General features: G+C 36.0%; 1 protein-coding gene across 3 annotated transcripts in view; it reads right to left on the bottom strand.

Moving 5' to 3' along the window:
* Positions 1-19455, bottom strand: part of SUGCT (succinyl-CoA:glutarate-CoA transferase) — a 332254-nt gene that overhangs the window by 283769 nt on the left and 29030 nt on the right. For all 3 annotated transcript variants that reach the window (XM_064506601.1, XM_064506602.1, XM_026121394.2), the window contains one exon: positions 3872-3963. In XM_064506601.1, the coding sequence (XP_064362671.1) occupies positions 3872-3963 (92 nt within the window). The remainder of the gene's footprint in view (positions 1-3871; positions 3964-19455) is intronic.

The raw sequence follows: 19455 nt of genomic DNA, 5'->3' as shown, positions 1-19455 counted from the left end.
CACTGATGTATCTGCATATATGAAGTAAAAGCTTTTTGTTCATCAAATATGAAACTTGAACATGGTAAGTGTTTAACCAGGAAAGTATCTATAAATTACATCTCTCAGGACAATAAAAATGTCATCAGTGTAAGCTCGGTCCTTTTAGTATATTTTAATTTATGTAAAGGATAACTGAATCTGGCCTGAAGCATCTACTTTCATTTCAAAATGGCTTTGTGGTACAGATTTAGACAAAACAGATTCCCCACTCTTGCTTGTACATTTCCATAAACACCCTGCAATTCCAAATTCCACAGTTGTCTCACATTTCTAATCTACTGCATATCTAAGAGCTTGAATTCCATGTAGCTTTGTGTATTTACATATGAAAACATGGTTTAAAGGTAGAATTTTATTCAGCACTGAATGTGTTTCGTTTTGCACAATCAGCAAAATCAACAGCAGCTCAAATGCAGCTGTTTGTGCCTGTGATTTTGTAATACCACAAAAGTTATAGTTTAATTTCAAGGTTCAGAGCTTAAATTTGCTAGAAAGCATTTCAAAATAATCAGCATTAGGTCATTTCAGTAACAGCTATTTCTTAGCAAAAAATTTTAAGCTACTAGGAATTTCTTATGCAGGAATTTTTTCACAGATCTTAAACTCAGATGTCCAAAGCATATAGTCTTTTCTTCTTTTCCACAGTTGTATCTCCTACTGTGCACTAAGTGTGGTATTATTCTGTATCTTTGGTGCATTCCACTTTTGTATTACCTTTTTTCTTCAATATCTTCATCATCTCCTTTTTTAAAAGGTAATTTGGAAAAAATACACGTATTAGTCAAAAACTTCCATCTCTTCCACTGTGATCTCTTTGCAAAATTAATGTTACATGAATATAAAGTATTGAAGGAAGAGAATATTATATGTGACAGACTTAATGAATGTTTAAGTTTTCCTCAAACTCCTATGCTGGTAAACTATCGATTTCATGTCTTAATACCATGAGCTCACTAACTGGAGGTATATCAACTCACTACCCAATAAAGTTTAGCAATTTGCAAAAGTAAACTGCTTTGAGACACTAAATCAGTAGCCAGATGGTTGGAATAAATTAAAATTCACAATATGATTTTTTCTAAGCCAAAATGGAATATACATTGCTATTAGTTCCATCCATTTGAAAGTGGCAGAACACTGAGAAGTTGTAAATATGTATTAACATACTTTAAAACTAAGCACTCAATGATGTATGTAGATGCTTTGTTGCTGCTGCTCAAATTCAGTATAATGTGTTCACTCCATCAGCTAAGACCTCTAAGATCATCCTACAAGTACACTCAGTGACTTGTTTACTGAAAGGAAGTTTTCACAGAGTGCTGTTATACTGACATTATGGTGATTATCTATGGCTATCACAATGCAATAGAAAAATTACAACACATCTGCTAGAACTTTTTTTTTCCTCCAACAGTTCATGAGACAAACATTTGCAGTTTACTTTAAGCTGATCTCTAGCATATACTTCAAATGATCATGTTAGTTTTAGTATGCAAGTTATCTGGTCAACAAATAACTCAAGGTTTAATTTAAAAAAAAAAAAACATACAGAAGAAAACAATTCTTTTTACTTTGGCCACTTCTTTACATGCTGACTGAAACAAGGGTTTCCATTTTTTTCAGAGCTGGTTCTGTTTAAAATTCCACAAAACTCAGTCACATGTACATAAATGTAGATTTACTTTAAAATAACAATGTATTATTAATAGTAAACTTCCAAGCAAGCATACAATATTATTTTAAAACCACTTGAGTCAGTTTTCACTACAACAGCAAAAGGCACACTTACATCTATACTGTAGTGCTATTGACCATTAAAGCCTTCAAAACAAAACTGTCCTTCTACACGTCAGAAAATGGTTGAGAAAATGATGGAATAAAATATGAGAAACTTCAAAATGAAGAAAAATAAGAAGTAAGTTTTGGCATATTTATTTTAATCAGGCAAGAGAATGACTAAGTTTGAATTGTTAGAAGCCCCTGCTGAATAGACAGAACTGTTACTAACAATGATTAAATGTTTCTTATGATTACATTGCCTCAAGACCTGGTGAGGTGATGTGAACATCTGGATTTCCAGTGTAGATCTTAACACAACGTTTTAATAAAATCCATCTTCATAACACCCATGGAGGAATATTACTTTCATGATACAGCTTACATTCAATTATTCAGTAAAACACTTGTATTCTCTGTCATTCACATAATCACTGAAAAGTTTTAGAAGAGTTCTTTTTTTTTTTTTTTTTTTCCAACTTTTGAACATGTTTTCCTTTACTCAGTTGGAACTAGCAACATTTGCCCCTTTGTAAGGTTTATAATTCCATCTAATTTTCTTTGGTACATTTTCAAGTGTGTATGAAGTTTCTGGCATTGTATTGGAAGCACTGACCTTCACTCTACAGGCACCAGGGTAAAAATGTTTTAAAAGGTTAATTATATTACTGTGATTTTTCCAATGTTACAATCAGTCCATTCAGGTTAATGCATGTGTGCCTCATGCATACGTCTGGGATATTTGAACAGAAACATCCAAGAGAACCACATTCAGCATCTCCTTTTGTTCTGAGATGACACGTAACGGTTAAGTGAAGTGGGAACAAGCTTCTCCATCCCCACTATAACCTCCCATTCCTGAAGTGCAAGATTTGAGATTAACACTTAAACGGGTTGTTGCGTTACAGTTCCTCCTCCTATGACTACGTATCACCAAGATGGCAGCAATGGGCAGATAACATGCTCTTAGAACGCTAGGCATGAGATGTTTCAGCTGCCTCAGTCAAACAATGCTTGACTTTTAGTTTTGTATAGAAAGGAGGACTCTGATAACAGTATTTGCCTGAGGCACAAGAGTTCTGATGTTTGCCATTGTTCTCAGTAAAAAACAAGTCTATTGGCAGGGATTCCCAAAGGCGGAATATCAATCCTAGAGGACTGGCCCAGATTATCAATGGTTAGCTTTCTACAACCAGCTGAAGAGAAATGAAGATCTCACACTAAGCAAGGAAACTTGATGAGCTCCTTGTTCATTCGCATGCAAGTGTCATACTTTCAGTAAAGATCTGCACTACTGATTCCAGAGGATCAGAAGCACCATTGCAGAGGGCTAGCTAGTTTTTATGACACATAGAATAGACCTACAGCACTACAGCACTTGGGAAATTATGTTTGGAGACCATGACCCTTGAATCTGCAAGTGATTCAAGCTGGTTTACTCAAACGCCTGTTTCACCAGCATTCTACATATCCATGAAATACAGATACTAAACCATCTCTGCAGCGCTTCAATTATAAAGTATCTTGTATATCAATGGGAATAGCAGCACAAAGCTTTTCCAGAGCCACTAATGGCATTTCTCTGCCTTTTTTCAAGCAGGCTCAATGACACTTTGTCAGAGTCGTTTGTATGGCTCTGCAATTCCCTCTTTTAAACAACTGATGTATTCACTGTATCAAAGCATGTGTGAGACTTCTCACACGTAACTACGGTTCCCATATCCGGGTGTCTAGAATGTACCTACTAATATCCTGAATTCAAGTGACCATTAACAAGCTAGCAATAAATTGTCAATAATATATTCACTGGAAATTTAGGATACCATTTTCTTCCATTTTTTCAGGTATTTCAATTGCTTCGCTAGCCTGGAGTGAGATACTCAAGGGAGATAAGCCTTATTTTCAGATATAGTCAGAGAGAGACTATCTCCTATTGGTCTCAGGAAGGCATGTAACATGGCTGCATTAGCATAAGCTAACCTAAGTCCTGATGCTGCACAGAATTAATACACAGCAAAAAGATTCTACTAAATTTACAAGTTAAGCACAGTACCTCATGCCCTGTGATATGCATGAGACCAGAAACAGCAGCTGCAATAGAGTCATATCCTCCTCTCTGAATCATTGGACCAGTCTGACCATAACCTAGAACAGAAAAAGAACAGTTAGTAATTCAGTCAAGGATGAGTACCGAAAAAAGACATTTTACTATTTTGGAATGAAAAGAAAAGGAACCAACTAGTATTTCTCATCAGCTTTGGTTCACAAGTTCTCCAGGTTGTACAAACCAATGAAAGCTATAGTTTATTTACACATGCACATTTTTAAGAGTAAATCTGCTGTTTCTGTCCTATGCTAGTTGATGACAGTGTTTGATCTTAATTCTGCATAGACTCCTGGCCCTGATAAGTTTCATTCACTATGGACAGAATTCTTTAGATTTACTGAGGTTGGGACTTGTATGTCATTTCATGGGCTCTACGGTAACGCTGTGGGCCACCAAGTGCTCCTTCAACAGGGCAAAGATTTCCCATGTGGCCTATGTTATATCTCCATTGCCATAAAGATGTCTTGAACACCATATGGCATCTAAAATAATGCCATTATAATTTAGACATATGAATGACTTCCCCTTACTTCTCTCGCTTCATTCCACATTAAACAGAGTTACCTTCAAAAAAAAACAAAACAAAACAAAACACACTATTTATAACGGAGGGCAAGTATGGCCCTTTAGCAAGCATACACAAATTGTTTCCCAAAAGTGTCTCAATGGCATCATTTTTTGAAATGCCAAAAATACAATTTTTGTAGAAATGTTTAAATACGATTTTGTTCAGCTGTAGAATTAACTTAGAATTAACAGTTCAGTAGAAATAACAGAAGATGCTCTTGCTTTTCTCTGTTTTACTTCATCATGTTCCTCCAGCAACAACCATGTAATCTTCCAGCTGAAGAGCTCTTTCTGGATCAACTGAAGAGATTACAAAATTCAGAATATCAATCCTATCCCTCTGCCAGGGATTACTCCACAATCAAAATGCAGCCTAATAATTTAAGATTGAAACTGGAGGCAGTTAATGTACTGGGCCTGTGCAGTGTAATGACATTAAGCAGCCAAAAAAGCCAATACTGAGTGCCTTTTGCTCTTTCTTCTATGAAACCAGTGATCACCAGCACAAGGGGGAGAAGATAGCAGGGAAGCTGCAACATGTTTGAATCCTGTTATTCAATCTAATAGAAACCATCAGGGCCCTTAAGAGTACAAAATTTAAAAGTGTCTCCTTCTCCTTAAAGAGGTGGCAAATTCAAAAGTTGTTCTCAAGCTTTCTTTTTTCTTCTGTGAGGATAGTTTTCTTAACTGTGAAGATAGCATTAGAATAAAAGTATACCATCATATACTGCAAGATAAAAAAAATCTGCATCTTTTAAATCCCTTTTAATGTCTTCCAGAATAATTTTCTGTATATACAGACTGACTGACTGGGAGACATGAGAGTCTGAAAGTTGGCTTTGTTAATTACTCCATACAATTAAAAATTACTCCTCATCAGGGTAATCTCCTTCAGTCTTCCATTTGGACCAATGCTGTCATGTACAAAATCAAGAAATGATCCCTCATATGCAGTGTGAGAGAATAATGACAACTTCTAAACTGGAAGTTAAAGTACTTTGTTACTCCAATTAATATTTAGTTAATCATACAAAGCAAAACAATGTCCAGACATACTGATTTCCCCATCATACCACCAAATACCATAATTACGTGATAGGACAATTCTTCTGGGAGACATCAGATCCAAATTACTCAGGCTGAGGAAGAACTCAACTTCTACACTCGGTAGTTACAGCGAAAAATCAGGATAGTACAACCAGCACAATTACTTTGTCAGTGTATCCTCAAACCAAGCATTTCAGAAGAAAGGATTCAAAAAAAAAAAAAAAAAAGACTTTTCTTATGGTCAAATCTTTATCCTAGTGACTTCACTACACACACACACACACACAAAGGGGGGGAGGGGAAGACTCCACACTAATTTACCTATTTCTATTCAAGACAGAATTGTTGTTGTCTCTGACAACAGATGACCCTACAGAGTAAAATGAGACCTTTCCCTTCATATTTACACACTTAAGTTTACCAAAAAATAAGTGTTTTCATTCTCAAACATAACAGCAATAGCAAATATGGTGCATCTGCCCAAAAATGCTCTGACTAGCTCTAACTATGCATATACCATTATCTCATTGGGATGAACTGTAGCATTAAAATCATTTAAATGTGCATGGGCCCACTTCAAAAACAAAATCTTGCTCAATAAAAAAAAAAAAAAAAAAAACAAAACCCAAAACAACTTTACTTGAATAGTGAAAAGCATATTGAAATAAGTGAGAAATTATGCACTGGCCTCAAATATTAACAAAGAAAAGACATCTCAACACGTCTGCTCACACAAATGTTTTCATAAACAGAAAACATCTAAAAATTAAGCATTTAGTATATAGACAGATGAACTATAAAAATTCCTTGCAGTGCTCCTCCAGTAAGGAGGAACACCTATCCCTCAAACACAGAATTCAGGAAGAGCAACAGCGAGCAATTTCTGCATTCTTCTGGTGGTATTATGGAAATATATATTGTTAAGTCCTTTTCACACATGACAACAGGCTGATTTCAAAACAGCAGTTATTTGATGGCCTTCTGGTTAAAAGTCCTAAGGAATGTTTAGCTAGTTTCCAAAGATCACAACAAATTAAAGAGAAAAATATACAATGCTATCTTTGATTTGAAGTCTGAATTGATAAAGATAGTCTGGAGACAAAAACTTCTGTCTTTGAAGGTGGCTTGCCCCCAGGAATATTGACCTAGAAAATGCCTGGGGAAAAAGAGGTAGCCATCTAACTGTAAGAATTAAGTGACAAATATCTAAGAGTGAAAGATGTCATTATCCAGACAAATAAAAAACAAAGAATGAACATTATTATTCTGGTACACTACACAGGTCAATAGAGGAACCCCATGGAGATGTCTTAGAAATATCTATAAAAACAAGTACAAGTAAGTATGAGGGAGTATACAATTACATTTAGAAAATTTTCAGTCAGGTGCACAGATCTCACCAGAACTTTCTATATAGATATAGATATATATACACACACACTTATACATGTATGCATATATAAAACAAATACTTAAAGATATAAAAATACCACACAGAGTTTAATTAATATTCATCCAAACACCCAGCTTTCTCTCTCACTTGAATTCAGCACATAAAAGCACAAATTTGCAATCGCACCCACTTAACCCTAAGAACTGGTTCCTGCTTAGTGTAGCATAATCTGTGGATGATCAAGTTTAGACACAAAGGAAAATACTTGAGCCTAAAAAGGTAGTCCCTGTTGAATGACTGGTCTGAGGCAGAACTGAGTTAGAGAAATCTCATCTCGCTCTTGCTCTGAATTGCCCTCTAGTGGAACTTACCTCCTTAGGCTACAGTCTATACTTTGTAGAAAGGGGACTGACCATTGACAAGTACTTAATTTATTTTAGTCAAGTCCAGTAAATTTATCTTTATTTGGTGAACATATTTTGGAGGAGAGACAAAAGGGTTTAATTAAAACTTAACTTAATAAAATAGAGGCTTTCTCAAATCATTTCAGTTGAAAATAGAGCTGCATCAATGCCTGATCTTAGAAGAATTATTTCTCTCTTGATTTTGCTTAGGAAAACATGTAAGGCTTCACATAGTGTGTAATATGGAAACTGGAAAGAACCAAGAAAATAAGTTGCACCTTCCTAAGTCCCCATGCTGCGCACTGCAGTTGGAAGGCACAATTATTCTGATAGCTTCCATATCTCCACCTCCCCAGAGCTCTCAGAACTGCCACACTATGAGCTGTTTTGCTTTACTGAAAGCTTCACATCAGTCCAACAATCAAACTGGTTATGAGGCACAATAAGAGTCAGATCTCCAAGTGCTTTTCAAAAAACTGTCACTGTCAAAGCATTATTTAATCTGCACAGCAAACATTTGAAACCATCAGGAATGCAAACGCTAAATGTCCACCAAAGAATTACCTGCTTATTCAGCGTAGTCACTCGCATCTACATCTTCGTGTACCTGTCCTGATCATTCAGCCAAATCTATTTTCTATGTAATTGTCTTTCCTCTCTTGTGAGGAAGATAAATGAACAATGTGTGAGACAAGTATGAAAGATCAAGTTGGACTGGATACCTTGTGCTGGCTTAAAGGAAGCATATACCTTTATGGAAGGCAGTTGGAAAGTGAATCCCCTCATGATCCAATGTGCCGGACAAGCATGGAGAAAGTGACCTTACTGCCTATGTTTAGCACCCCCATTTTTCAGCACTTTCCGGGTAACTAGAGACAAAACAAGACATATAACTACCAAAGCCATCTTTGATAGGATTTTTCAGCTGGAAAATCAGAGGGAGAATATTCTTAGAGATCTCCATCATCTCCCTTAGTCAATATGCAGCATAATATACATTGTGTGAATATTCAAAGGGAGGCATGCTTAATGTGAAATAAAAACACATACTTCTCTGCTCCTGAATCTATTTTTTTCATATTTAGGGGAAAATGACAGTTAAAGTTTCATAAAATTAGGAATGAGATGAAAAAGCAGCTACGAGGGAGTAATAAGGCAGCTCAGAGTAACAGCTGAGAGAATTCTAAAAACAACATTACAAAAGCCTACAGTTGTTTGAAGGCCAAATCTTCAATACAGAGCAACAAGAAAATACTCAGATGCTTTAAAAATATATATTTCTCCAGCTACACTGAAAGATAATATATCAAGCTAAACACTAAATTGTAATACCATGAAGATCCTCATGACTAACTGGAAGCATTACAGAAGAAGCAACCTTATGTAAGACTATTTACCAAGGAAATCCTCAGTCAGTTGCAAAAGTGAATTCTTAACAAATAAGTCTAAATACTGGCAATTTCAATTAAAACTAGAAGTGAGACAGCTGGTATTACCTGGTTATATTATATTATACATTAATTACTGCATCACAACAATTCTTGACAAATGGAAGAATTGAGAGTATTTCTTTTCCCCAGATTTTTTCAGTTGGATCAGAGACACCTAGATACTAAAGATGCTCTTTATTCAGAAATAAATCTTAGCTACTTCTCTAGGGTTGGTGTGATATTTCTGCTCTGATGAAATGGGGCCAATTAGTCTGAAACACAGGAGAAGTCACCTCTGGCACAATGAAGCTCATCACGTCTATGATTAGCATTTGAGTGCCACGTGATGGCACTCAAGGTTTAAAACATACCACTGGAAAAATTATAACATTTACAGGCAACATATGGGGCAAAAGTTTGGGAAAAAATAACATGTCATAACAAACTACTGTTAGTTTATCCACTTAAACACGATCAAAATTGTTAGAGTATACTTACCACATATGAGGGACATACTTTACTGTGGAATCTGCCCTAAATGCTTCTATTCTGAGAAACAGAAATAAATATTATGAAGTGAGAAAGGTCAGGCTGAAGATTAGGAAAAATGTAATAACGGTAAAAGCTATTAGACTGTAGAAGAGTGTTACTAGTGAAGCTGCCAAATGTCACATGCTCAAAAATGTTGCATTAAATTTAAAAAATGCTAGCAAATACTATTTCCAAAAAGAACACTGTTAGAATAACAGACTAATGTGCCTTTCCAGATTTAGCTTTATAATGCTAACTAAATGTTAATGCTCATGTTAGCTACAACATAGCTTTATTCTATTTTTGCCAGATGACAGTGGGATTTTTAGCTACATTTATGACAGGCATTCTTCATAAATTTTAAGCAAGCAGGCAAACCAAATAAACAACTCTGTCCCAGACAGAGTTCCATGTGTCCGTAGATCCTATACTATTCCAAGATGTGTACTGAATACACATTTGGACACTCCATTTGCTTACTTAGGAGTTACTGATGATATGACGACAGAATTCCTAAACGTGTACAAAAACAGATCGTTTTGCCTATGAGCTGCCTGAAAGCATCTGGGATAAACAGACACCAATGTTTTGCAAGATCATCTATTAAAGGACAACCAGCTAAAAAATGATTTCTTTTTAATGTAGGTTATCTTTGGATTTTTTTTTTAATAAGTGTTCAAAACTCAAAGTTCTTGTATATTTGACTTGTATTTGACAAGGTTTAATGCTTTCTCCAGGAGAGTCAATCACTTGAACATAGTTCGTACCTTCTACAAAGCAACAGAGAAAGAAGCAAATCTTAAAAAACAAGAAAGTATGACTAAGACCACAGAAACTAGAAGGTAGAGATAAGAATTAGTGCAACACTGAAATTGCTAATTCTTTTTTGGTTTTTAAGTAAGATTTGCTTTCAAGATAATGGTGACCTTGTAATTAATTGCTATAGGAAAATCTGAACATGATATTTTGTGCTATAAAAAGGAAGGTCAACGTTTCTCATTATGACCTTTGTCCAAAATATTAGTATCATATGCTAAAGAAAACCAAAACTCATCATTTTTGCACTTCTTCATGATTTGATAGCATGATAAAACCTTATAAGAAAAAATATAAAACACATTGTACTAAAGGAGAGAAAAAAAAACAACATGGAGACATGCTGTCAACATAGACCAATTCCCTGTAGCTTGATTCCCACATGACAAATGACATTATAAAGTCAGCCTGTATAGGATATTCTGAGCAAAACACAGAAAATATGTTCAACATAGGCATTTCTACAAATAGGCACTAAATATTGTCACAAATTCAATCCAGATAGATGGCTATCCCTGCTGAATAACAAATTAATGAGAAACACCTTTTGACTCATTCTATTGCCAAAAGAAAATATTCAATTAAAGACAGCTTACATCTTTACTTAATAAAGATTAATGAAACAAGCAAAAGAACACAAGCAATTCTCTGTGATGAGAAAAGCCAAAAATCTAAGACGCATTATATGAAACTTTGCAAAGTCAAAGCTGCCAAATACGTTAGCAAAACAAGTAGTGACTTTTGGAAAATGCCTGCCATGTGTTGGTCAGAAGGAAAGGAAGTACAACTTCCTGGGTAGGCAAGCTTACAGGCAATCAGAACCGATATGAAAAAGGTGAATTCAGAGCCAATAGTCAAGAAAGATGAGAGGAGTAAAAAATAAATTTAAGTCAGCAAGCATCAAAATCTGACCAACAGTGATAAACACACTTCATTTCTCAACTGATGATTGTGAATATGTATACATTATATCAATTACTTTATTGCTTTTACACATGCCCATTTAAACATTTTAAGCCTGAATTTTAAACAATATCATGTGTTATAAATTGGAAGGCAATGATAAAATAAAATGATTAAATCATATCTAAAACTTTCTGCTAGGATTTTGCTACTGAAAGACTCAAAAGGGACAAACAATAGCCTCTGCCAGTTGTTCAGCTCCATTCAATTTTAATGTGATCTGGGCACCCAGCTTCACTCGATTCCTCTGAGCACCCCAGACATGCTTTTGGAACGCAACCACAGGCCGTTTCAGACAATGCAAGGCTGGACTTCAGCAGGCTTTTCATCAGGCCTGCAACTTCAGGGCCATGTTTTCTAGCTCTTCAACCTGCTAACTGTAAGTCAAGAGAAGGCAGATCTTCCCTGCATAATCTAAGCCGTAATTATCTAAGAGATGCTACTACTGCTCTTTTACCCTGGGTCAGCTAAAATTTAACTAGTCACACACTGAATTTCAAGGTAGAAGTGGCTTCTCAATCAATCTAAGAGAAGCAGCATTTCTACGGGACCTCAGAAATCAAATGAGACTCAGTGCCCGTTTTCTGAAAACAAAATTTTGATTTCAGAAAACTACACTCTTAGAAACCCCCTTTCCCCCCTTCTAAGGATGGTGAGACACACTTAACTTCCCTAACACTGCTTTGGGTTTACACATATATGCCTAGCTTCATAGTCTTAGAGGTAACAACTTGCTCTTGGCACTGTATCTACCCTGCTTGGTATAGAAAGAGTTGATCTTATGACTGCAAATACTTATACTGTAAATATTCGAGCTAATTTTAAAAGAATTAGACCAATTACTGCTAGCAGTGTAGCAGTAGCATGCCCCCAGAATCCATCACAGGTTGTAAAGCTTTCATATAAACTAGCTAAATACTTAGAAGAACTGTCTGTATCAAAATTTATGCTGCCTCACCTACTTCACTAGAAAACTCTTTCCACACACACCTGCCTTTGCTATGTTATTACTACTAGCGTAAGGGAGGAAATGTTTGTCACAAGCATCTTGCTAATGTTGGGAATAAGCCAGGAGTCCACTGAAAGATTACGCACTTCAGTTCAAAAAGATACTACCAATCTTGCTATTTCTGTAGTTAATAATATGTAAAACTAAGGAGTGCCTGCAAGGTGCGTTTTCTAAGAACGTTAACAGTTCTGTGGGTAAACGGTACAGTGTCAAGATAAGCTTAGAGAAATCTCAAATCTAAGGCCTCAGATACATGATAATGTCTGATAAAGATGTGATTTTCCTAAGATTAGACAGAATGTCCAAGTAACCACTTAATTATGTAATTACTTCTCACCTGAATCAGAGAACATTCATTCTAAAATGTTTCTTATTTCAACAGACCTTCATTTGGTGTGAATGCACATAGCTCTGCTGACAAACCAACCTTAGCAGCTACACCCAGTCAGAGAAACTGGCCTTGCTGGAGCACTGCATTGCACTTAGGGGCTGCTTGCGTGTGTGCACACGCACGCAAGTGTGTTATAACCCTGTATTCCTCCTCCAAGATCAAACAGGCATCCCTCTAAGAGGCATTAATTATTACTAAGTGAAGCTGGAAAAGTAGGCCAAACGAACTCAAAATAAGGTAAAAACAAAATAAAAAAGCTTTCCAAAACAGAAGTCTAAAATTTAATTCCCAGAAGGGATTTTTAAGTTATATGGAATGCAATACATTCTTAAAACTCCAGGCTTCCTTACAACCCAATAATTTTAATGCAATAATCTTACTGAAATATTTTGAGCCTGACTACAGTTCTTTTTGGTTTATACATACAAAATATGGATCAAACAGCTCAACCCTCACCCAGCTCAAAGAATGAGCACCTACCTCTTATTTCTAACATCTGGAACTCTAAAGTGAGTATCATTTGCAGTCACAATCTAACATTAATTTTTATTCTACATAGTAAAGGTGTAAATCCCAGTTTGATGGTTAAATGAACTGTAATCACCCACCAGATGGAAGTGGAAATCTGCAGTAGCTTACCAGGATGTTACAGCCTAAGACTACATAAAGAAAAATTGAAAGAGTCTTCTTGGAAATCCACATGAAAATGAGCTTGAATATTCTTATGTTAAAATACTCCCTGATACAATATATTGTCAAATATGATATTTACTGATCAGTTACAGGAATTCAACATGCAGAGTGGTAAAAAGTAAATGCATCCAATTACTCAGAAGACCTACATCGAAGAACTGATTAATTCAGTCATTATTTATTATCTGAACTTAAATATTTTCTACTAATATGTCTTCCCAGTTGGCTCCTTAGCAAGGGGCATATGTGAAAAGAATCTTCTCCTTCACAGAATAGATATCTGTAGGGGATGCAACTGATACTCCACATCCTGGTTATTCTCTATAAAGATTTTTTTTTAATACAGTTACCTCTAATCGAATTCTCTGACTTGTATCTTGTTGATGAGAAACAGCTTTCAAAAAATGAAACATACAAGATATAACAAGATCCCAGGGAAAGAAAATGGAATGTCCGAACAACTGAACAAAATATTCATTGGACAAAGTACTCTAATAATCTTGGGACATCACTTTGTGAAGGTTGTCATAACTGCTGTGAATTTAATAGAGTTAGAGCAATTTACAGCAACAGAGGAAAAGGAATCAACTTCCACAGCATGTATTCAACTTCTCTTAACATGAGAACTGAAAAAAGCTAAGACATATTATGAAATGCCCACCTATATATCTTAAGATCATGACTTTAATTTGACAGAAATAAAAGAAATAAGAAACTGACAATCACGTGTCACATATCATTAGCAGATTTATTGTAGGAAGAATACAGATTTATATGAGTAAGCATCTTGTAGACACAGCTTCATATAATCGTTTTGCAAATATACTCTTAAGAGAGGTTACAAAATTTTGCAACTTTTATTTCTCCCCCTCACCATTCTTGTCTTGAAAAGCTGGTCAGAGTTCACTGCAAGACAATTTCAGTGTGTGCATGTATTCTCACTGGTCAATAGTACTAATGGTCAGTACCAAGGGAACTTGGTGTGTTTTTCTTGTAACTTTTAAAGCACCATAGTTTCTTCTTTGATAAAACAAATGAATATATAAAGAAAGCTCGGGAAAAAAAAAGAGTTATTCCTGATATATCCAAAAAATAGTGCTGAGAGGGACTCCCGGAAGCTCACCCCACTGTCCCAAGACACCAGTATCTATCTATGCCTAATTTCACTCCTGACAGATATCTGTTCTTACAGAATTCCAGTGATGATGACAACGACTCTGCAATATCTGCAAGGAATCTATTCCTGTTAGAAAGCTTTTCTTAATATTTAACTGGAATCTTTCTGCTGAAATTTAAATGATTCCCTTCTGTCGTATTTACAAATATAGAGAACAGATCATTCTCTTCTCTTCACAACAACTTTTACTTACAGGAGGACTGTTATCCACAAACCTATTCTCTTTACAGCCTTACTTTGCAGTAAAATCTGCAACTTTCAACAACATTTTCTCTACAAGACGACTTGCAGACCAGCAGTTTTCAGCCAACTCTGATATAAACAGTGGAATACAGAATGCTTTTACTGTTCACACAGATGGAAGAGTGCCAGATACTGCCACCATTTTGGTTTCTATAAATGATAGGACACAGGCTATTTTTCAGTAATTTGTGTCTTCTTCCACACCCAAAACTGTTTTCTTTTTAGCTACTGGCAAGGTGCTTTATTTTATCACAGTATTTTCAAAACAAAAGTAATAAAGACCATATGTGTATTGGGAAACATTTTCAGGTCAAGACAAGCTTCTTACGGTCTTCCTACCAACCTAGTAATACCCACAGAAAATACAGTGAATGGGCACATCAAAGACTCAGGATCTTTGCAGCATCTAATAAGTCATATTGATCAGCTTCTTTAATGAGGTCTCCAAATCTTGCCACTTTAACAATTAAAGGGGGGGGGGAAAAAAAGGGAAAAAAACACACACACGCGCGCGCAAATCCCACAGTCCTCTCATGAAATAATCCCATCATGCAAGAGGAAAGATTAATGAAACAACATAAAGCAGAACAGAAAATCACAAGACAGGCTGTTTCCTGAAAGTAATTCCTTTTGAAATCAGAATAGAAATCTTTAATAAGAATTCAAATGTTTGGTGAACTTTCCTGGGTCTTCTGTTCAGAAGACTAAAACATAAACATAATATATACTGTTTTACAAAAACTTATTACAAGGCTTTTGAAGCTGCTTAAAATCTTCCAGTTTTATTTGTTAACTTAGCTAGGCACCAGTCCAAATATAACAGCTACTGAAAAATAAACATTAGACCATCAGTGTCTCCACAATTGCACTGCGTTGCTATGCTGTTCATATTCAGGATTTCAGCATCTAATCTGATTTCATTCACTGTATACTAACCCAGTGTCAAATCTTACCACTCGCAGGCTCTCTGTCTGCTATGCTACTCTTCATTAGGACAGAGTCCAAGAGCCTAAAGTTTCAAATTTTATACAGAATACCACTAACTTTAGGGTGCTTACATATAAAAACAAGCAATGAACATGAATTCATAAAACTACCACTTCTGTACACAGCTGAAAGTTAATACTGAATTTTAAGGCAAAGAAAATTTACAGTTTGATCATTAAACTTTGTACACGCTTCATACTGAACAAGAAATGGGAACACAAAGCGTTTCAGAATTACACTCAGTTTCAACTGTTTCTTATTCCTAAAAATCACTCACACTATTTTGGAGAGTCAGGCTATGCGCGACTGAAGAAATACTAGAGGAAAAAACACAACAGCCCTCCTGCTAGGATGCTCAATGCAAGTGCAAAAGGCTGGCTAAATCACTTAGAGCAAAAAAAATGCACTCTAGCTGCTGATGGTGTGCTGGTGAGGGAAGCAACACAAGCTCAAAGCATTAGAGTCACTCACCTACAACACCCATCTTCCTGGAGGCTGATTTGCACATCAGATCTGACTCAGGCAAGGATATCAGTTCTACCAGCAGAGAACAGAGGCTGTCAGCTCCCATCTGCTTTTCAGCAACCTTTGTTTCAACATGCCTCCTTTTAGCTTCCATCCTCTTAGTATTAGTTTGGATTACTGATACATTTTGGAAGTTTGAGCTGTGTCTATGCCAGAGCCCTTTATTACTCTAGAGATAACAGTGCACTGTACACCGGCAAAGCACTACTAGTGCAAATATAGCTCTCCAGACCAAACTACATTTCATACGAGAATGTAAAACCATTCACAGAGACACACCTCTGAGCAAACCAAGTTTACCAGTAGAAGTGCAGTTTTGCCAATATAATAGCATATTTGCTAAAGGCTTCTGCCAAAACAGCTAAGCTGGTCAGTGTTCACACCTCTTCACATCCCTGACCAATACAGCTGTGCTGACAGAAGCCTGCTGCACAGAAAACAGCCTCGTGCTCAGTTCCAAGAAGTTTGTCAACCAGCTGAAATTTACAGAAGCCTCCTCCTTTAAATAGGCTTGTTTTGGATCCCAGAATGCTAATTTTGCAAGGAGTGGAGAAAAACACACAAACCCACCAACAACATTAATCTGTTTTAAGTAGGAAAATTATCCTTTGGCTCTACATCCTCACAAATCATAACTACATTAGTTCTGCACAAGCAAACATCTTTAAAGCTTGCTTTTATTCTGAAACGCCCTATAATGAGTACCACAAAGTCATATTTTACACTTCCATCGCCCCGAACCAAATACATACATTTTATGTACATAATAAAGGTTAAAGAGGTACTGCTGCCATCATCACTAGAAAACAACACGGACTCCAAAAGTCCATTTTGTTTTGCTTCTCCTCTAGAATCACCAAGCTAAATTGCTCTGTAACATGCCTCTGTAAAACTCAGCTGTTTCACATGTTACTCTGCACCTTTTGGAAACTTGTGCTCTCCAATTTGATTGTAAAGATGTATCTGAGGGGAGTATTTAGTCCTGCAATTGGTATTTGGGCAACAGATCTACTGATAACACTCCAGAGGAATGGAAGACAGCGTATCCGTCCTTGTGCTGTCTCAGCTGTGCTATTGAGTGTAAAGGCTTAGCTAGTGTCTGAAAAGCACAGGAATATGAACACAAATGAACTAGATCACACAACAGGCTCAGTTAGCTATACGTTCTGTCTCCAGAAATGGAGAAAAACAGATGTCAATATGGGCAAGACAGACCTATCTAGTATTTTTCTCGAGTACTTTTCCAGCCTCCAACAGTTCACAGATGAGGAACTTCCTGAATAAACAGATATGGTTTTCATTTTCTTCACAGTTCATCTTTAGAGCATGACACAATTCACAGGCAAAGGTGTATAACACTTTCCAAATCAACTGTTAATGGGTAATGTGTACAGAAAACCTTCTCAACTTTCAGGTGCACAGATGAAGCAGACTACTTCCAATTTACTTAATTACAACATGAACAAAAACAAAAAAAAGAGGATTTTGAACAAAATCGCTGTATTCTAACAAGCAATTCCAAGAATTCTCATCCCATTAATCAGGGACTCAAAATATATGAACCTTAAAAAAAAAAGTATTAAAAGAGATTCAGCAATAAATTAGAAGTAATTGAAAGTATTCCTTTTATTTGTTATCTATTTTTGACTTTTTGATTAATGGTGGGATCATTGTTTCCAAGCTTTCTTCACAATGATCAGGATTAAGAAAAAAAAAATCAAGTGAAAGCAAGAATTATTACAAAATAATGTAACTCCATATTAATAAAAAAGCACCAAATATATCATTAAACCTAGCGTGGAAAAATTACTGACTCTAACACACTCATATGATGGTTTTTTATTTGCATCCAGAAAAGCAAAAGAGGTAAAAGCCTGCTTGCAAACAGATCATCAGTGACACGAAACAGGCAGCAGGAAAGATTCAGATGATCTTCATAAGCAACAGAAATCAAGTTTCCTGTACAGCATCAGGAAGAACATCCCACTCATTTAACTGTTTCAGTAGGCTAGCAATTAGCACCACTGGCTGGGAAAAGAAATGATAAACTCCCACAGCTCTTAGTCATTTATTTCCATATAAAGCAGTCTGTAAGGTCTTTTGCCTTCATTCCTACCATATAACATTACGTAATATATGAATGATTTTTACATAAATTAAGTTTCATGTGATTAGAATTGCAGTTTATACTGCATGTACTAAGTATTTTACTTCGGGAAGAAATTGTGGCCATAGAATTCGTCCTGAGGCAGCAGACTCTGCTCTGTGACGTGGGCCAAGCAGAAGAAGGTTTGGGGACTTCACAGGTGACTTTCTGCAAGAGGCAGCAAAGCAGAGGCAAGATACTATCTTAACATCCAAAATGCATACAAGTCTAAAACATGATAGTGTCTTAGTCCACATCGAAAAATTTCAGAAACCTCAGCTAAAGTATCATCTCCCTTTAACCAATAGATATCTCTCCTCACAGTCTCTCTCCTGGAGTTCTACATACCGCACTTTTTCCTGTGGAGGTCCTGAGAGTACATCTACAGCACATACTGCTATGGCATTATAAATGACTGAACTACAAAAGGTAGGCTACAAAAGCAATGCAGCTCTATCAGCATAACACTCCAGGGCAAATATAATGTGTTCCTTTAGAAATAGCTCAGGTTTTTCCGTACAACACTATCAGGTGGTGAAAGCATATTTTAACTGGCCTCAAAAAACATGCATACATTCACAATTTTTATAAAGGAAAGAAACTATATAAACAGACCCAAGTTTTTCTACAGCCTAATTAACCTGCAGAACTACGTATGACACAATAACCATCACTGATATGCCAATGCATCTCCCCTATGATTGATTGCTTTATTCTTAGAAGCAAGAACTGTTTCTTTCTTCATAGAAATAAGTAACTTCTTCAAAATTATAACTGAAAAAGTACTTTTTATTTCAAAGCTATATTTGGACATCTGTGTATCTACCAGTTAATTTCCTTGCATAAACAAACTTGTCTGTTTTACATAAAAACCAAAGTTTTCTGGCTTGATGGCTCAGTCGAAAAGAAAAACTGACATGACTTGGATACTCCAATGACATCTTTTATTACTAAAGGCTTTTCAGACATTTAGATGTCTAATGCTTACTGAATTCACCAGAGTTAGGCATCTAGATAGATATCAGGGTATCTTGCACTCGTACGGTAATACAAAACTACCTCTGCACATTTTTTCCAAACATTAAGTTAGTGAAATTCTGTTTGTAATCTATATTTGTATTATATTGTGTTTAAGACTGTCACATCAAATTCTTTGGCTACTTTATCCATTTGGTAAATCCAAAAACTAAGGCACGACAGTTTGATAA

Source organism: Dromaius novaehollandiae, chromosome 2 (genome assembly GCF_036370855.1).
Source record: "Dromaius novaehollandiae isolate bDroNov1 chromosome 2, bDroNov1.hap1, whole genome shotgun sequence".
NCBI classification, from domain to species: domain Eukaryota; kingdom Metazoa; phylum Chordata; class Aves; order Casuariiformes; family Dromaiidae; genus Dromaius; species Dromaius novaehollandiae.
The sequence above is the reverse complement of the archived record's forward strand: the minus strand, read 5'-3'. Positions and strand labels throughout refer to the sequence as shown.